Genomic DNA, 17,516 nt, shown 5'->3' on the forward strand with positions numbered 1-17,516 from the left:
TCTAAAAAAAAAAAAAAAAAAAAAAAAAGAGTCTTAGTGACTAAGTAATTAGAGCCTACTGAGGGAAATTCTGAAGGTAGCCTTAGCCCTAAAGAAGCCTCTCTTGGTTTAATAAAAATGGTGGCTACCTGGGAATGCTCAGGCTCTACAGCAGTCACCTTGGGGTTTGGATCAGGCAAGCTCAGTATCTCGCCTCAGACATGCCCTGGTTCTCAGAACCCGTCCTCTCATGGTCTAGTCTGTGGTATACTAGATGCTCCTCAGTCTTCTAGACATGCGAGGACACTATGTTCCCTGTTAAGTAGTTCAGAAGAAGTAGATGCTGCTTATCAACATAATACTATTGCATCTACTAGAGGTTCTCAGTGATATGTCTCCATATGATTTTATATAGGAGTGCTATCTCTTTTTAAATCTCTTTAACAGTTGCGGTGCTTTTTCTCTGAACAGCAGTTAGTTATTGAATACCTACTCTGTTCCAAGCTAGGTGCTAGGAATTAAGAATGCTGCGAGAGCATGTAGGCGTTATCAGTATAGTGGGAAAGAAAAGGCCCAGAGGGGAATCCAGGCGAGGGCCAAGCGCAGGAGCCAGGCGTTGCCTTAGGTGATGAAAGGCAGCACTGACCTTGCGGCTAGTGAGGACGGCCACGAGGAGAAACCCTTAGACCACTTAACCCGTGAACAGCAGCACCAGGGGCCTGGGTCTGTTTGGTTCAGTGGAAATCAGAACAGGTCTGACCGAGCCTATATTTCTAAGTATAAGCCAGCTCTCTGGATTCTGTTGAAAATAGCAGAGGCAGCTTCCTTCCGTCTGTTTAGGTAGAAAGGAAACAGAAGACTGTCTCAGACACTCATGAAAGGACTTCAAGAGGAGAGAATTCTAGTAGATAGAAAAAAGAAAACTGCTGGATACAGTCTGAGCCAGGAAATGACATTTTTGAATTTCTGAACTTTGACCTTCAATATTACATTTATTTTCCTCTCTCCTGTCTCCCACCCTAACCATTTCTAGACTCATTCTCTCGATTCTCCTGTAAACAGAGTAACTGGATGTGTTTTTCATCTGATCTTTATATGGCAGTACATTTCCTTACTCAAGGGCCATCTGCCGGCCCAGTTCTACCTTACAAGATGTGAGACCCGGAGGTTCAGAGAATGAGTGTTTGATGGGCCCGAGGCCATTCTGTCTATAATGAAGGCCTCCGAGTGCTTTTGTGACGGTGCTTTGCCAGCATCAAATGGCAGTGATTGATCCCAAAAACTCAGAAAGATGGGTAGACTCCATAAGTAATTCTCAGTGCTCCTCACCCTCTTATATTTTACTTTATTGTTTGACCTTCCTGTCGGATCAGCAAGATGCCTCCTCCACAGACCCCACAGCACCCACCCAGCCTGGAACCTCCCCTTACAGAAACAGTCTCCCTCTGCTCTTCATCTTTCAAGTGCATCATGATACTGACAGATGAAGAATGAGCATTCATGCATATTTAGCTCCAAAGAGCCCAGTGAAATAAATCCTATATGTGTCCTTTAGTAAGAAATAATAAGCTTTCTTAAAGTTTCTTTTAAGAAACTTTAAAGCCCTAAATTAGACTCTTTTCTCCTCTGCCCAAGTCCTTATAGGATTTAACTTTTATGAAAGATTGAGTTAATAAACAGAAGTGATGTATAAAATAGCAGAGGACTTTCACTGGTAATTTAGGTATTTCCCTGTCATCTGGCAAGATTATACTCAAATTTTCCGACTAGTTAAATTGAATCAAAGGAATTGCTGCCTAGAAAGGACGTATAGCAGTGGGCACTGATAGGATTTCATGTTAGAAAGCTGATTCCTGGGCCTGCCTGACCCAAACCTTCGGGGACAGGCCTGGGAAATCAGGGCCTTTCAGGCCCTTCAGACTGTACTTACGTGCAGTTGATCTGAGAAGCACAGTGTTGGCAGTGGGCTAGCACGGGCCTCGGCTTATAATCCATAATAATGCCGAAGAGGTAGCGCTGAGGTCCATGTTAATTGGGGCATACATCTGTAGTAAACTGTGTTTCACGCTGGGCCTCTTTTTAAACTGCCTGAGGTGGATTTTCTCTCGAGTAAATAAATCTTCTCTGCCTTGCCAATAGATGTTCAAGCAAATGCTTTCAGAAAAACAAGCCAAATGGGAGCACTACAAGAAGGAGGGCTCGGAGCGGATGACGGAGCTCGCCGACGTCTTCTCAGGAGTGAAGCCCCTGACCAGAGTGGAAAAAAACGGTAACCGCTGAGGGGGGAGCTGCTGGGTCTGAAACGTGTTTGCAGATGATTCAAAGCCTTAGGAACTGGCCAGCGGGAGTCCGTATGTCTTCATCATGGTCTGTAAAGCTCTGAAGGTTCGTTTAGGCTGCCTCTAGACTCGTGCTCTCTCGGGCTGTGTTCACACCTCTTCTGGACCTCAGGCTTCATATTTTGTCTTTGAAATATGAGATGAACTACATTATGCTGTGAGACTACAGTGCACCGATAAAAATATCTTTAAAACTACAGAACAAAATGAGATTAGGTTGAACCACTGGTTGTTTTTGTTTCTTTGTTTTTGGGGGAAGATTGAGCCAAGAGGGAGTTCTACCTCTGGGCTACCCCCATCAAGCCTTTTTTATTTTTTGAAACAGGGTCTTGCTAAGTTGCTGAGGCCTCGCTGAGTTGTTGAGGCTGGCCTCAATCCTGCAATCATCCTGTCTCAGCCTCCCGAGTACTGGGATTATAGGTGTGTAGCACCACACCCAGCTAGGGTTTTTAAAACTCTGTCTGGTTCATAGATCAAGTTTATTTAGAGAATCATAATCTGTCTTCACTCCCATAATATACAAAACTCAAGCTAGTTTATGTGCATTTGAGGGAAGAATACATAGCTCTTGTGATTTTCTCAGAAGGATATGTCATCTAAGAATATTAGCAATTACTGCCAGGCGTGGTGGCGCACGCTTGTAATCCCCACGCTTGGGAGGTGGAGACAGGAGGATCGCGCAGGTTCGAAGACAGCCATGCTGGCTTAAGAGACCCTGTTTCCAAATAAAAATAACATAAAATAGGGCTGGGAGTGTAGCCCCGAGGTAGAAGCGTTTCCAGGAACCCCAGCACCACCAAAAAAAAAAAAAAAAAAAAAGAATATGAGCAGTTACTAACATAGATCTCTGAGATGCTTGTCCTCTGATCTCTCGGTTCTTGTTAACTCGTGTACCTGCCATCTACTGGTAGAAGGTGGTCCTGCAGGCTGATTTTGAAGTTGTTACTTTATTAATATGCCTTTATTGGTACATTATAGTTTCACATAATAATGTAAATCATGGTAACAGTTTTGATCTGCTTCTTTTAGAAATTTTTTTCTATAGGAAAATTGTGGCATCACTTCAACTTTTTAAAAAAATAAATAATAACCTTTCAAATTGTTCTCAAAAGACCATTCTGAATTTTTTCTTTTTCTTTCTTTTTTGTAATACTCTTAGCTATACCCGTTGCTCTGTTTTATTTATTTTGAAACAGAGTCTCATTAAGTTTTGAAGGGCTTCACTAAGTTGCTGAGGCTGGTCTCAAACTTGCAATCCTCCCGTCTCAACCTCCCAGTTACTGGAATTATAAGCATGCACCACCATGCCCAACTCCATTCTGAATTTTAAAGTGACAGATTAAGCTCTTTTTATTTTATTATTTTATTATTATTTTATTAAGCTTTTTAATATCCTTACATATCAGATTTATTTCTGATGATTGCTTACTAGTATAATTTTTAAAAAATAAATAACTTTGCCGTCATCAATCAATAAGAGCTTATGATTATTATATTTTGGCTTTTGTTGATTTGTTTGATGCCATTTAGTTGATCTAAAATAATATTTCCAGAGTGTGTGATTACTCCTATTGAAAAAAGTCTGCAAGTTTATGATGATGTGTAAACTGGCAATAATGTTTTACAAATCACCACATTAAGACTAAAAACAAAACAAAGGAAACACCTACAACGATCTGACCACATTTGTTGTCTAGAATCAGCCTCATTAATCTCTGCTGTAGTCGGTTTTTTGGTCCTTATCAGCACTAGCATGGTTTCAGGCATCATTCACATATTCTGATCATTTCACACTTTTTTCTTGGCTCTTCTGTTTATCTCAGCTTAGAAAATATTTTCATAAAGTTTTTTCATTTGATCCTTACAGCCCTTTGGAATAAACACCTTTAGCCTTGTTTTATATTTAAGAAACCAAAGCTTAAAAATGTAATCAGTTGCCAAAGGTAACTAAGGTCCAGCCCCTGGATCTAGCTTGCGACTTCAAATTCTAAACTTTGTGTCCCTACCTTGTAGCTCTCCCTCGGTCTCATATATTAAAAAAAAAAAAACCTTCAAATATATCTAGTATGTCTCATGCCAATTCTTGAAATGACTTAGATACCAAGCCCTCTTAAGAAAGTGCTGCCATCCCATTGATAAACTGTGGGCTATCCGCCTGCGGAGGTGCAAGAATACAGCCTTTGAGCCTGACAGCGAGCCGTGAAAACCGTGGCGCTCCCATCTAGCCACCGGGTAACCTCACACACAATTCGTAGTGTCTCCGAACATCGCTTCCTTATCTGAGAATCTACTAATCCCAAGTTCCTTGGATGCTGTGAAGGCTGAAGACGACCAGGCTGAGAACTTTGCCCTCACGCTTAGGGTGCTCAGAGCCACTTCCCTCCTTTTGCTGCCATGTGAAGTGTCCCTGCTTGTGCACACCGATGGCATCCTGCGCTGTCCAGATTCCCCACAATGCCACTCAGACCTTCCGCTTCTGGCCTGCTCTCCCTCTGCCCGCTAAGCCAGGCCTCGAAGCCGCTGCTCACACTTGCCCTGCGTCTAGCTCGGATACCCTTCCTCATTTCTCTCACTCTCCCTCACTGTCCAGACCTTGCCCCAGCCTCTCTTCTCCATGGAAGCTCCGTCACATCCATCAGTCCCTTCCCACTCCTCTCCACACCCACTGCCCCGGCAGTACTTACTGCGGATATTCACACCCGGGCCCTTCATCCTTTTCTGCCAAGTTTTATAGACGAAACTATTTATGTAGAAAGCACAGGGAGGCGCATGCTCCAGAAACTTCTATTGTTGTTTGAAGATTCCTGGCAGCAACATCAGGCACGCAGTAAAAACTCCAAGAACTGGATTTGTAAAAGATTCTTTATTAAATTTAAATCCACAGCCATGGGAATTCTGGATTTCAGCAGTCTCTTCTTGTTTCTGTATTAATAGAAAATCTACAAGCTTGGTTCAGAGAGATCTCAAAACAGATATTGTCTTTAAATTATGATGATTCTACCGCTGCAGGCAGAAAAACTGTACAACTAATACAAGCTTTGGAGGAGGTAAGGAGAGTCTTCTTAAATTATGGTTTAACCGGGATCAAGAATCTTGCCTTATGACCCACCCAACAGTTTACTTCTAGAAATATATCTAAGGGAATATTTCATCAGAAGCAAAAGTAATATAGACTAATATTTTCCCTGTGCGATTATATAAAATGTCCTAAAATTTAAACAATTAAGTGACTAATATAAATAGAATGATAACAAAACGCAAGATATTTCAACTTGAAGAAACATGTGGTCTTGAAAAAGTTATGAAAACAATATAGAAGCATTGGGGAAATGGTATGAGATGATTAAAAACAAAATTGTGTATCCTGGCCAAAAAATAGGAATATGTACAGAAAAATGAAAGTAGTTATATAATTATAATATGCTCATGTGATATATTTTCGGGAAAATAATTTATATTTTACTCACAAAAATTATTATACCTAAAACAATGATTGTTCCTCACCACTCTTAAAGTTTTAATTTAATTCAGTTTAAAGTGAAAAATAATATTGTCATCAGAATAATAAACATAGAGTCTTCTTGTTGGTAGTGAGGACTGAACCCATAGGCATTCTACCTCCAAACTATACCCCCGTAATCTGTAACCCTGTCAAATTAGCGTAATTGTGCTTTTTAGAGATATAATTAATACTTATTTTTCATTTGACAGACTTTCTTCTAGGTGTTTTCTTATTTCTTTGAGGTTTTTATGTTGGTCACTGTGAATGACGATGCAGAATAATAAGCCATAATGAACATACCAGAGTTTCTCATTCCAAAACAGTTATAAACTTGTACTGTTTCTTTTGTTTTGTTTGAGGGACTTTCTAGTCAGTCCAACTACAAACAACTTTGTAAATCTTAAGTGCTCGTTATCCTTAGCTTTATTTAGTTTCTCATATGGCCCAGGCTTTTTGATTTACATACATGTAAGTTTCAGGACATTGTTCTGTTGTAAACAATATATCAAAAGAACTGAATAATGTACACGTGGCAACACATTGGTTGTGATATAACTTGTGGCTCTTTTTAGGAGTAATTCACATCTTCAGAATTAAGAGGATTTCCCCCAATATCTATTTATAGTAAAATGGAAAATGGGAGCCTTTGCTTACCATGTCTCATATATATATGATAAAAATCAGTGGAGCATATTTTAATCCTAGAAATGTATGTATGTTTTTGTGACTTGCTTATGTATTTCTAATTGTTAGGATTACAATTAGAAGTACATAAGCAAGTCAAGAAGTTGGATACAAATTTTATCAAGAAGTTGTAAGTAATGTGCTCAATTTGAAGCCTTGTTTTCAAGGGAAAATGAATCCCACAGAGGCCATTCAGAATTTTTAAATTAAATTTACTTATGCAACACAGGTCCAGGAATTTCACCAGTTGGAATCAAATCTGCAAGTATGCCAGTTTCTCGCAGATACTCGCAAGTTTCTCCATCAGATGATCAGAACCATTAACATTAAGGAGGAGGTCCTGATCACGATGCACATTGTCGGGGACCTCTCTTTTGCTTGGCAGTTAATTGACAGGTAAGGTGGACAGACTGACATTTGCCCTTGATGCAGGCTTCTAGGAACATCTTCTTAGAATTTCTCTCTTTTTACAGTTTCACATCCATCATGCAAGAAAGCATAAGGGTAAACCCGTCCATGGTCACTAAGCTCAGAGCCACATTCCTGAAGGTAAGCAGGGAACAGTAAGATTACACTCTCCGTTAACACAAGGAAAGAGTTGGCCTTCCTTCCCACCTCCCTCATTAATCAGCACAAGATTTCATCCTCCTAGGAAGTTTGATCATTTCAGTATTTTTATAGGTTAGAAATTGTTGGCTTGCTTGGCGTGGTGGCACATGCTTGTAATCTCAGTACTTGAGAGGCTGAGACAGGAGGATCTCAGGGTTGAGGCCAGCCTCAGCTACTTAGGCCCTCTGCAACTTAGGGAGACCCTGTTTCAAAATTTTAAAATAAAGAATAAAAAATAGGACTGAGGGTGTAGCTTGGAGGTAGAATGTCCCTGGGTTCAGTCTCCAGTACAGGGAGAAAAAAATTGTTGGCAATTTTTTCCATTACAGCATAGTTTTAAAAGATGCCAGAACTATTTGAAGTTTTAATTAGGTTGCAGTGTCTTACTGAATACTCTTTTTAAATGAAGAAAGTGATGTTTAAAAATTTTATCAATATACTAAAAATATGGCTCCTCTGAGTCCTTTATTCTCTGGATGTAAATTAAGTCCTTTTACTTACTCATTTAAAAATGTTTTATTGAGCCTACACTGCAAACCTGTCTGTATTCTAAAGGTTAGAGAATCACTGTGGACCACGCAGGCACGGCCCCCCTTGCTCTTGCTTGCAAGGTAATTTCAGAGCATAGTCAGTGAACAAATTGTTTACTCAGTGTCTTATGACAGAATTAGCAGATAAATCAATTCCAGAATGCACTTTTTAAATACTTAACATCTCTGTCATTGTGAGTTAATATACTTATTTGATGGCCTATAATGGCTTAGTTATCAATATTTAATTTCTTTCTGAGTGTTACTTTAAAAAATGGCACTTTAGCTGGGCATGGGGGCGCACGCTTGTAATCCCCGCGCTTGGGAGGCTGAGACAGGAGGATCACGCAGGTTTGAAGCCAGCCTCAGCTGGCTTAAGAGACCCTGTTTCCAAATAAAATATAAAATAGGTCTGGGAGTGTAGCCCGGAGGTAGAAGGTCCCTGGGTTCTATCCCCAGTACCACCAAAAAAAAAAAAAAAAAAAATGGCACTTCTTATGCAGTGGCATCTAAGATTGGATGAATTCAGTAGTCTACCCATCAAAATGTCTACTTTCTACAGAGGCGTTTCTTTTGTGTGTATGTGTATGTGTAGTATTGGGGATAGAACCCAGAGATATCCTACCTCTGAGTTACAACCTCAGCCTGATTTTATTCTTTTATTTTGAAAAAGGGTCACACAAAGTTGCAATGGACCTCATTAAATTGCTGAAGCCGGCCTCGAACCTGTGGCTCTCCTGTCTCAGCCTGCTAAGTACTAGGGTTACAAGCGTGCACCACCATTCCTGGCTCAGAGGGTTTCTTATCCTCTGTGGTGCATTGGCTTTCTGACTCCAGCCTGTCTCAGGATCACCTGGAGGGCTTGTGCAACCCAAATCCACAGGCCAGCCTTGACCTTTAAGTCAGTCTGGGGTAGGGCCAGTTCCCAGGTGACGTATAGTGGTTGTTGCCCTCCATTGGGTAAGGCCCAGGGTTTTTTTGGTGTGTTATATTTTCTGGAGAGATTTTTAGGACATTTTTGAAATGGAGAAACAGATACACATCTTCTCTTTATTCCAGCTCGCCTCTGCCCTGGATCTGCCCCTTCTTCGTATTAACCAAGCGAATAGCCCTGACCTTCTCAGTGTGTCTCAGTATTATTCTGGCGAACTGGTGTCCTACGTGAGAAAGGTGAGGAGTGCGTGCAGGTGGCTTTTACTGCCATCGGCTCGCTGCATTCTAAATACAGAGGTACATGGGGGCCCTGTGAAAGGTACATTTATGTTCTTTCCCCTTTTCAGATTTAATCCCAGAAATTTGCAATATCTGAAAACAAAAGGTTTTTGGTTATCATCGTTTGTTTTTTTGTCTGTGTGTGTGTGTGTGAGCTACACCGCAGCACTATTTTACTTTTGATTTTGAGACAGGATCTCACTAAGTTGTGGAGGGTCTCATTAAGTAGCCGAGGCTGGCTGGGAATGTGCGACCCTCCTGTCTCAACCCCCCAAGTACAGAGATGACATGCAGGTGTGTTTTACTTTCAAAGATCCTTCATGTTTGTCATTTTAATGCTGATGGTATCGCTGTTCACTGTATAGATACAGAAAGTGAGGAACAGGAATTAGAGTAGCTTCTTCTAAGTCAAAGAGCTAGCTGGTGAGAGCGTCGGGTCTGGATCCAACATACCCTCATCAGAACCCACTCAAGTTTTCGTGGGGATTTTGTGACGGGTCCAGCCCGTCAGCGGTGGGGCTGAGCAGGAAGGAGAGTGCTGACAGCCCGAACAGAAGCACACGAGCCGGGAGTCGAGTCAAGCAGGATCTCGTTTATTTTTTTTCAGGCAACCCAATTTAAAGCAAATAACCACAAGGGGGATTTCCAGCAGGAAACTATTCTAACCTATCAAGCTAAAGGTCACTCTTGCATGAGCAAAGCACATAACTTGCAGCCAATCATTATCCAGTGCACGAGGGGTTCATGAGCACGGAAGCATTATATGAGCCAGTAAGGCTCAACATTACCAAATTGGGCTAGCGGGGGCAAGGGGAGTAGTTACGCCCTCCATATCCGCTCGGCGCTACATGTTGCTGATTCATCGGAAGTGCTGTCAGGCGGTAGTGCAGACCCCAACAATTTTGGTCTTTGTTTTCATAACTTAAGATGGAGCAAGAAGCCAGACAGGCCAGAATTCAAATTTTCTCTGTCACGAACTAACCAAGTATTCTGCAGTGATGTCACTTGGCACCTCTGAACCTCAGCCTTTTTAACCTTGGTCATGTTGGCGCACTCAGTGTGCGAGGGAGGGAGCCTGTGCCCGCAGCGGTGAAGCTGCTCGGCATCCCTTCCATAGACGAGCTGCTGTCATACACGCCGCCGCCCCAAAGATTTGTCAGCCGAGAAGAACAAACCAAGATGTTCAGTTGTATTTCCCCCTTTCTCTGTCGCTAAAGGTTCTGCAGATCATCCCAGAAAGCATGTTTACATCTCTACTAAAGATCATAAAGCTCCAGACCCACGATATCATCGAAGTGCCCACCCGCCTCGACAAGGACAAGCTGAGGGACTACGCTCAGCTCGGCCCGCGATACGAGGTGCTGCCTCTTTTTTAACTTCTGCCTTTCAGTAGTGAAAACTCCAGGGTAGCATCGGCCTGCATTAGCTGCCACCAGACCAATTGGCCCCAGACCAATTCTGAATTGATTTCTCCTACTCTCAGTGATAAACATGGTTTACCAGTTTATTTTATTTTATTTTATTTACTTGCTTACTTATACCTTTGAGCTGCACCCCCAGCCCTTTTCATTTTTTATTTTTAAACAAGGCCTCACTGAATTGCTGAGGGTTAAGTTGCTGAGGCTGTCCTCGAACCTGTGCTCCTCCTATCTCAGTCTCCCAAGTACTGGGATTACAAATGTGCCCCTCTGCACCTGGCTCTGGTTTGCCATTTTCCGACAGTCATGCTTTTATTCTTGACATCTTCCTGGTGTCATTTGAGGCCTTGCGTGCCTGCGCATTCTCGGTAGAAATGGTACTCAGCTGGTCACCTTTCTCTGGAACAGTTTTAGTAAATCCATCCTTGTTATCCTTGGGCTAGATGACATACAATGCTCCTCCTTTTATTGATACCCCTTCATTTACCATGGTTTCCAAATAAAACATCTCCAAGTTGAAAATGTCCCAAGTTAAAAATGAATTAAATGCACCTAACCTGTGAACATCAGAGCATTGCCTACCTACATAAATATGCTCAGAACATAGGCAAAAATCATCCACTTGGAAGCCTATTTTATAATAAAATGCTTAGCCTCTCATGAAACTGGTAAGTACTGTACTAAAAGTGGGAAGCAAACTGTATGAGTACGATTTTGCACCATAGTTAAGTAAAAAAATAAAAATCCAACCAGCAGAGTTGATCCCAAACTAGTGGCTCAAAATAATCTATATTCCATTAACTGTTTTCTTCTCTCAGACTTTTAAGCCCACCCAGTAGTGGAGTAAGCTCAGAAGTTGTTTTCCCCAGATACCTCTGATTTTCTTTCTCCCTGGACTTAAAGTTTAAAGATTTAAAAGGTAAAATCAAGTGAAACTTGAAAATGATGTCCAGTGTCGGTCTCCCATTCCCTGACACAAGTCCAAAGGAATACCTCAGGAATTCAGATTAGCTACCATGGCATTTCTGTGTTTATTCTGACTCCAACTACAGCGTCTGTATTTTTATCGGTGTCTCCTGGTGTTGCTTGAAAAGAATGTGAAGGCCTAGGAAGGAGAGATTTCCTGTCAGTCTCCATTACCGTTTTCTAGCTGGAAGAGACCATCTTTATCACTGAGTCCTGCTCTGGATTTTAGAATGAGAAAACTGAAGCCAAAGAAGGGGAAGTGCTTTCTCAAAGGTTCGAGGACTGGCTGATGTCTCCTGACTCAGTTGCCCAATATGTCTCAACAGTCTCTGTGCCTGTGGACACTGATGTCCTTTAGGAAGCTACATATTCGTTTGTTTTCGTTTCCCACTCCAGGACTGTGAGGCAGTTATTGTAGCCTTCCATAGAAACGATGAGTCTTTTCCAAATTCTTCATGATACCTCTTCTTCTTTGCTAAAGGTTGCCAAGCTCACCCATGCCATCTCCATTTTTACGGAAGGCATCTTAATGATGAAAACGACTTTGGTCGGCATCATCAAGGTAACATCTTGGCGCTGGTCTGTGTGGCTGTGTGGATGGTTGTCTAGGTTTCCTGGTAACTGTCATGTGTGGAAGAGAGAGTGATGTCATCCAGATGTTTCACATCCTGAATTTGGTTTTACTCATTCATTAAGGGAAGAAGAGAGCATTATAATCTTTATTGCTCATAATAATTGAAGGTAATTTATGGCATCATAAATTATGTATTTAATAATTTATAAATTATGAATTGTAAATTGTTAATTTCCTTTTTCACTTAAGGCTCTCAATCTTTATTGTTTTCCATTTTAAAAATTGAGATATAATTTGTTTACTTTCCACCCATTTAAAAATATACAATTTAGTGGTTTTTAATATCTTCACAAAGTTGCCTAACTCTCATCGCTATCATATTCTGGAACATTTTCATCACTCTGCAAACATGCAAAAAAGAAACCTGTATCTATTATCAGTCACTAGCCACTCCTACCTCCTCCCAGTCCCTAAGAATCACTAACCTGCTAGTAAATGTTTGTCCCAAAAGTTTATTTAAAACTAAGAAAAAGATCTGTTTCACTGAATTTTTGACATAGCAAAGAAAACAAAATGGCTCATTTTCTTAGGCAAAATGTCTTTCTGTTTTGTATTTCTCCCTGTCATCTCCTTTTTTCTTTCCTCTTAGTATTTTTCTTTTGCATCTCAGAAGCAGAGAGCAGATATAACTATATTCCTTGCAGACCACGCATGCCGGCTTCTTTCTTCCTTTAGTTTTTTCGGTCTTCTCCTGGAATCCCTGTCCCATCCCATTCCCCATAGCAACCATTCTATGTGCTTAATATATCCCTAAAATATGTAATATCCTCATTTTTAGTCTATGCTATTATTTCATGCATGCTTCTATTTCTGGTTAATCTTAATTATGGGGCTCTAAATCTCATTCTTTCCCCAGCTTTGCTCACTGGTTACTGTCTTTGACATTTATTTATGTTGTTGTATAGGCCACATAGAATTCTACACTTACTAAACTCTTCCACAAGAGACAGACACCTGGGTTCATCACTATCACAACCAGTATCGTGATGAACATCTCTCACCTGTCCCTACTCCCCACCTGTTCAAGAACTTCCCTAAGATCTGCGTACTCAAGAATGGACTCTTGTGACTTAGGGCCTCTTTATACTTACTTTGTCTCAGTACTGCTAGATTGCCTTCTGAAATGAACAGAGTCTACCCACATCTTTGTTAGCACTTGGTATTATCCATTATCTAATTTTTCCCCAAAGAGTATAAAATGATATCTCATTGATATTTTAATTTAGAGTCCTGGGATGACTTATGATCTACCCATTCCCATAGTTCATAGTACTTTTATTTTTTAATTTCTCTGACATGAATAGAATCTGAATATTTTTCACTTAAAAAAAAAAAAATGTAGCCGGGCGTAGTGGCGCATGCTTGTAATCCTCGCGCTTGGGAGGCGGAGACAGGAGGATCACGCTGGCTCGAAGCCAGCCGCGCTGGTTTAAGAGACCCTGTTGCCAAATAAAAATATAAAAATAGGTCTGGGAGTGTAGCTCCAAGGTAGAAGGACTTCCAGGAACCCCAGTACCACCTTAAAAAAAAAAAAAAAATGTAGCCGGGCGTGGTGGTGCACACTTGTAATCCCCGCTCTTGGGAGGTGGAGACAGGAGGATCTCACAGGTTCGAAGCCAGCCTTGCTGGCTTAGGAGACCCTGTTTCCAAATAAAAATATATAAAATAGGTCTGGGAGTGTAGCCCGGAGGTAGAAGGGTTTCCAGGAACCCCAGTACCACCAAAAAAAAAAAAAAAAGTATAGCTCTTGAATTGCCAGGTTATAAGAGATGTGTTACTTATAATCCAAGGAAACAGAGGAAATGAACCTAAATGTGAATAGAACTTTGGTTTGTGTTTTCTGGAAATAGTCTTTAAAAAAAAAAAATCATTGCTACCCTGAAATTGTAATAGAATCTGCGGAGCATTCTTCCAGCCTGATTCCAGTATAATTAGGATGGTGACTAGAGAATACACATGCTGGTTACTCGCTTCTAAGCAATCCCTACAAAATGATAATACCTAGCACTGCAAAGTGGCTGGTAATAAGGCCTAATAATGAGCAACAATTATCAAAGGACAGACTGCTTAATAAAATATACATCTTTCTCCACAATCTTTCAGATAACAAGAGCAAAAGGAATAATTACCAACCAATTTTATTCAACCCAGTAGACTATGGCAGTCAAACAATAACAAATTAGGGCTTTTGGAAGGAATCCTATTGTCCTCACTAATCTTTAACCTCAGAATGTTAAGGATATATTTCAAAACCTTACAAATGTATAGATTCATTTTGGTCAATAAAACTTAAACCAAGTGAAATATACATTAAAGTGTTCATTGTTAGAGATAGCCAAAAGGAAACAAAGAAAAACAAATAATATAAACATCCATTAATAGGGAAATGTCTAAATACACCGTGGTGCATTCATACTCTGGATTGCTCTGCATTTATTTGAAAAGAATTTGCCATTGAAATGTTTCCAAGATAGAGAATTTAACAAGGAAATTGTAAAACAATGTATATTATGCTATGTCATTTGATATGTGTTATACATGTATGTATGTATGTACATTTTGCTCCTGCTTAGATTTTTGAAATTAAGTATGTATGGATGAATAGTTAGATATATGAGTAAATAGAGAGCGGTCTAGAGGTTACGTATGAAAATCTGTTGATACCTGGGGAAGGTGGGCAGGGGTTGAAGAGGATTGTGAAGAAGGGGCTATATGAAAGCATCTTTCCCCTGGCTATGAACACTTCTATAAATTAGTAAAAATTCAGGAATAATGGGAAGAGCCACTGGAGCCCTTTAAATTCATGAAAACATTGAACTTTGTTTCACCGAATCTATCCCTTTTTTTATTTTTTCAAGTGAGTGTGGACTGGGGATTGAACCCAGAGGCCTCACACATGCTAAGTATATTCTCTGCAACTGGACTACATCCCCAGCCCCTGAATCTCTTTGTAATAAGTTTCATGTTACTTCGATTTCGTCCTCAATGATTATATATATTTGTAATTACCTTTTATTATATAATGAAGCACAGGTACTAAAAGCTATAGAGATAATTGTACAGGGTTAGGGGTTATAATAAGGTAAATACCAGTCATTCTAATGACAGTGTAAGTCAAGAATATAATTTAGCCAGCCCCTGCTTCTGCATTCCCATCCTGTGCCCTAACCTAATCTCAGCCTCTCTTCATTAAATTTTGTTATTCAAGGGTAAGTTTTCAAACACTATAGTTCAGATGTTCCCATTTAAGAAAAATAATGTTGTTTCTCTTAAGTCTGTGTTAATCGACAGGTTTCTTCTCCATCTCTTTCTTTGCTTACGGTTGATCTGTTGAAGAACCCAGATCATTTGCCCTCCTGGGTCTATATCATCTAGATTCTGCTGATTGCACAGTCTTCATGGAACTCGGTGTATTTGTCTGGCTTTTGTATTTTCTGAAACTTCCACTAAAGCTGTCTTCTTTGAAGTTTAATTGAAACCAGATGAAATCTGTCATTTTAAATTTTAAAATAATGGTCCCTTACAAATTAAAAGGCCTCTGTCTTCACCTCCCAAGTACTGGGATTACAGGCATGCTCCACTGTGCCCAAAAAAGGCACTTTACTTTTAATGAAATGATTCAAATGTAAGACAATTAAAAACTTTCCGTACTGTAATCCCAGCATTTGGGAGGCTAAGACAGGAGGATCGCGGTTCATGGACAGCCTTGGCCACTTACTGAGGCCCTTTGTAACTCACTGAGACCCTGTTTCAAACTAAAGAATAAAAAATAGGGCTGAGGGCATAGTTCAGAGGTAGAATGCCCCTGGGTTCCATCCCCAGTACAAAAAAAATTTAAAAAAAAACAAACACTTTCCATACTTATCATCTTTGAACCGTGTTGTAAAATTATCATCATGAAGCTTACTGAAATACTCCTGATAATGTGACAGGTTTAACAACTCTGTCCAAATAACACAAGATCAAGTAGGGAGAGGAAAGGAAAAAATGCAAATTATTTAGAGGTGTGGTAGGAAAATTGGACACCATATCATACCTCTGAATTTCTTCAGGACTCACTTTTTCTAACTACCATTTAATTAATTTATTTTTTTATTTCTGCTTAGGTGGATCCAAAGCAGTTGCTAGAAGATGGAATAAGGAAGGAGCTGGTTAAACGGGTCGCTTTCGCCCTTCACAGGGGACTGATATTCAATCCTCGAGCCAAGGTACCAAATGACCAAAATGGGTCTGTCCTGTTCTCTTCCAGCTCATGACAAGCTAGGACACCAAGGCTTTCTTCTTCTCTCGTGTATACCTACCTCATGGTACCAACAACTGATGTGCTTTTTAATCCTATCATAGAATGTATCTACATTATATGAAAATTCTTTTAAAAACCAGGGCTTGGCCATGTGAGGTGGTGTATGATTTTAATCCTAGTACTTGGGAGACTGAGGCAGGAGGATTGCAGTTTGCAGGCAGCCTCAGCTACTTAGTGAGGCCTAATAAAACTTAGTAAGATCCTGTTTAAAAAATAAAGAATAAAAAATAGGGCTGGGGGTATAGCTTGGAGGAAGAATGCACTGAGTTCCATTCCCAACACCACACACACACAAAAAAAAAAATCATGGCTTCTTTTCTTTACTAATTGGACCCCAAATTTAACAATTGAACTGATATTTATGATTCAAAGTACTTTTTTTTTTGTCACTGCTGTGAATGGAATCCAACGCCTCCCACATGCCAGGCAAGTGCTCTACCACTAAGCTACGCTCCCAGCCCGATTAATTAATTAATTTTCTTTTATGCTTATATTTTAATTTGAGACAGGGTCTCTCAAAGTTTCCCAGCCTGGCCTTGAACTTAAAATCCTCCTGCCTCAGCCTTCTGTGTAGCTGGGACTGTAGGAGTATGCCACCATGCCTGCTTGGCTCAGAGTTATTTCTGTAGTTAAAAGAATTTGTTAATCCCAAGGGAATAGGCACTACAAAGGCTGTAACTTCTTATTTCGCTTTATCTGTTAGGAAATATGGTATTTTTTTCTCAAAAGAAAAAGAAATAAACCTAAAATTTACATCTAGGGTGTTCTTAACCTCAGTGAATTTCACTTAAAATATTTTAAGTGTTCTAGAATCAGGTGTGTTCATCAAATGACATGAGAGAAATCATCAATATGCTTTTAATATTGTGTCATGTAGAGCTCGCTTCTCAAATGAATGAAATATATTCTTTACTGAATGTCTGACATCACTTGACATTAATACTACGTAAAGTAAGAAATAAGTATTTTCAAAGTTAAAATAAGCTACAAATCTGGGCCCCTAGTTGATATCATTTGAAAATGACCTGGGGGTTAGTGGTTGACAGTCTACTCCAGTGTAATAGACTTACATTTCCCCTTTTGTACAGCCAAGTGAACTGATGCCCAAGCTAAAAGAGTTAGGAGCTACCATGGATGGATTCCATCGCTCTTTTGAATACATACAGGACTATGTCAACATTTATGGCCTGAAGATTTGGCAAGAAGAAGTCTCTCGTATTATAAATTATAATGTGGAGCAAGAATGTAATAACTTCTTAAGAACAAAGGTACCTAAGAAATTTTAAGATTCTCGACTGTATTTGTTATTTCTCATCTTTAAAATATATACTCTAAACCTC

General features: G+C 40.0%; 1 protein-coding gene across 1 annotated transcript in view; it reads left to right on the plus strand.

Annotated features, from left to right (window-relative positions):
- WASHC5 (WASH complex subunit 5) overlaps nucleotides 1–17,516 on the plus strand; it is a gene marked incomplete at both ends in the record, with an annotated part of 72,753 nt that overhangs the window by 23,118 nt on the left and 32,119 nt on the right. Inside the window, 9 exons of the mRNA XM_080694629.1 lie at nucleotides 2,119–2,248; nucleotides 5,253–5,365; nucleotides 6,734–6,900; nucleotides 6,978–7,053; nucleotides 8,703–8,813; nucleotides 10,073–10,213; nucleotides 11,721–11,801; nucleotides 15,980–16,081; nucleotides 17,265–17,444. Of these exons, the coding sequence (XP_080550755.1) occupies nucleotides 2,119–2,248; nucleotides 5,253–5,365; nucleotides 6,734–6,900; nucleotides 6,978–7,053; nucleotides 8,703–8,813; nucleotides 10,073–10,213; nucleotides 11,721–11,801; nucleotides 15,980–16,081; nucleotides 17,265–17,444 (1,101 nt within the window). The remainder of the gene's footprint in view (nucleotides 1–2,118; nucleotides 2,249–5,252; nucleotides 5,366–6,733; nucleotides 6,901–6,977; nucleotides 7,054–8,702; nucleotides 8,814–10,072; nucleotides 10,214–11,720; nucleotides 11,802–15,979; nucleotides 16,082–17,264; nucleotides 17,445–17,516) is intronic.

The sequence above is a fragment of the Muscardinus avellanarius genome (assembly GCF_963383645.1).
Source record: "Muscardinus avellanarius genome assembly, chromosome: 4".
NCBI classification, from domain to species: domain Eukaryota; kingdom Metazoa; phylum Chordata; class Mammalia; order Rodentia; family Gliridae; genus Muscardinus; species Muscardinus avellanarius.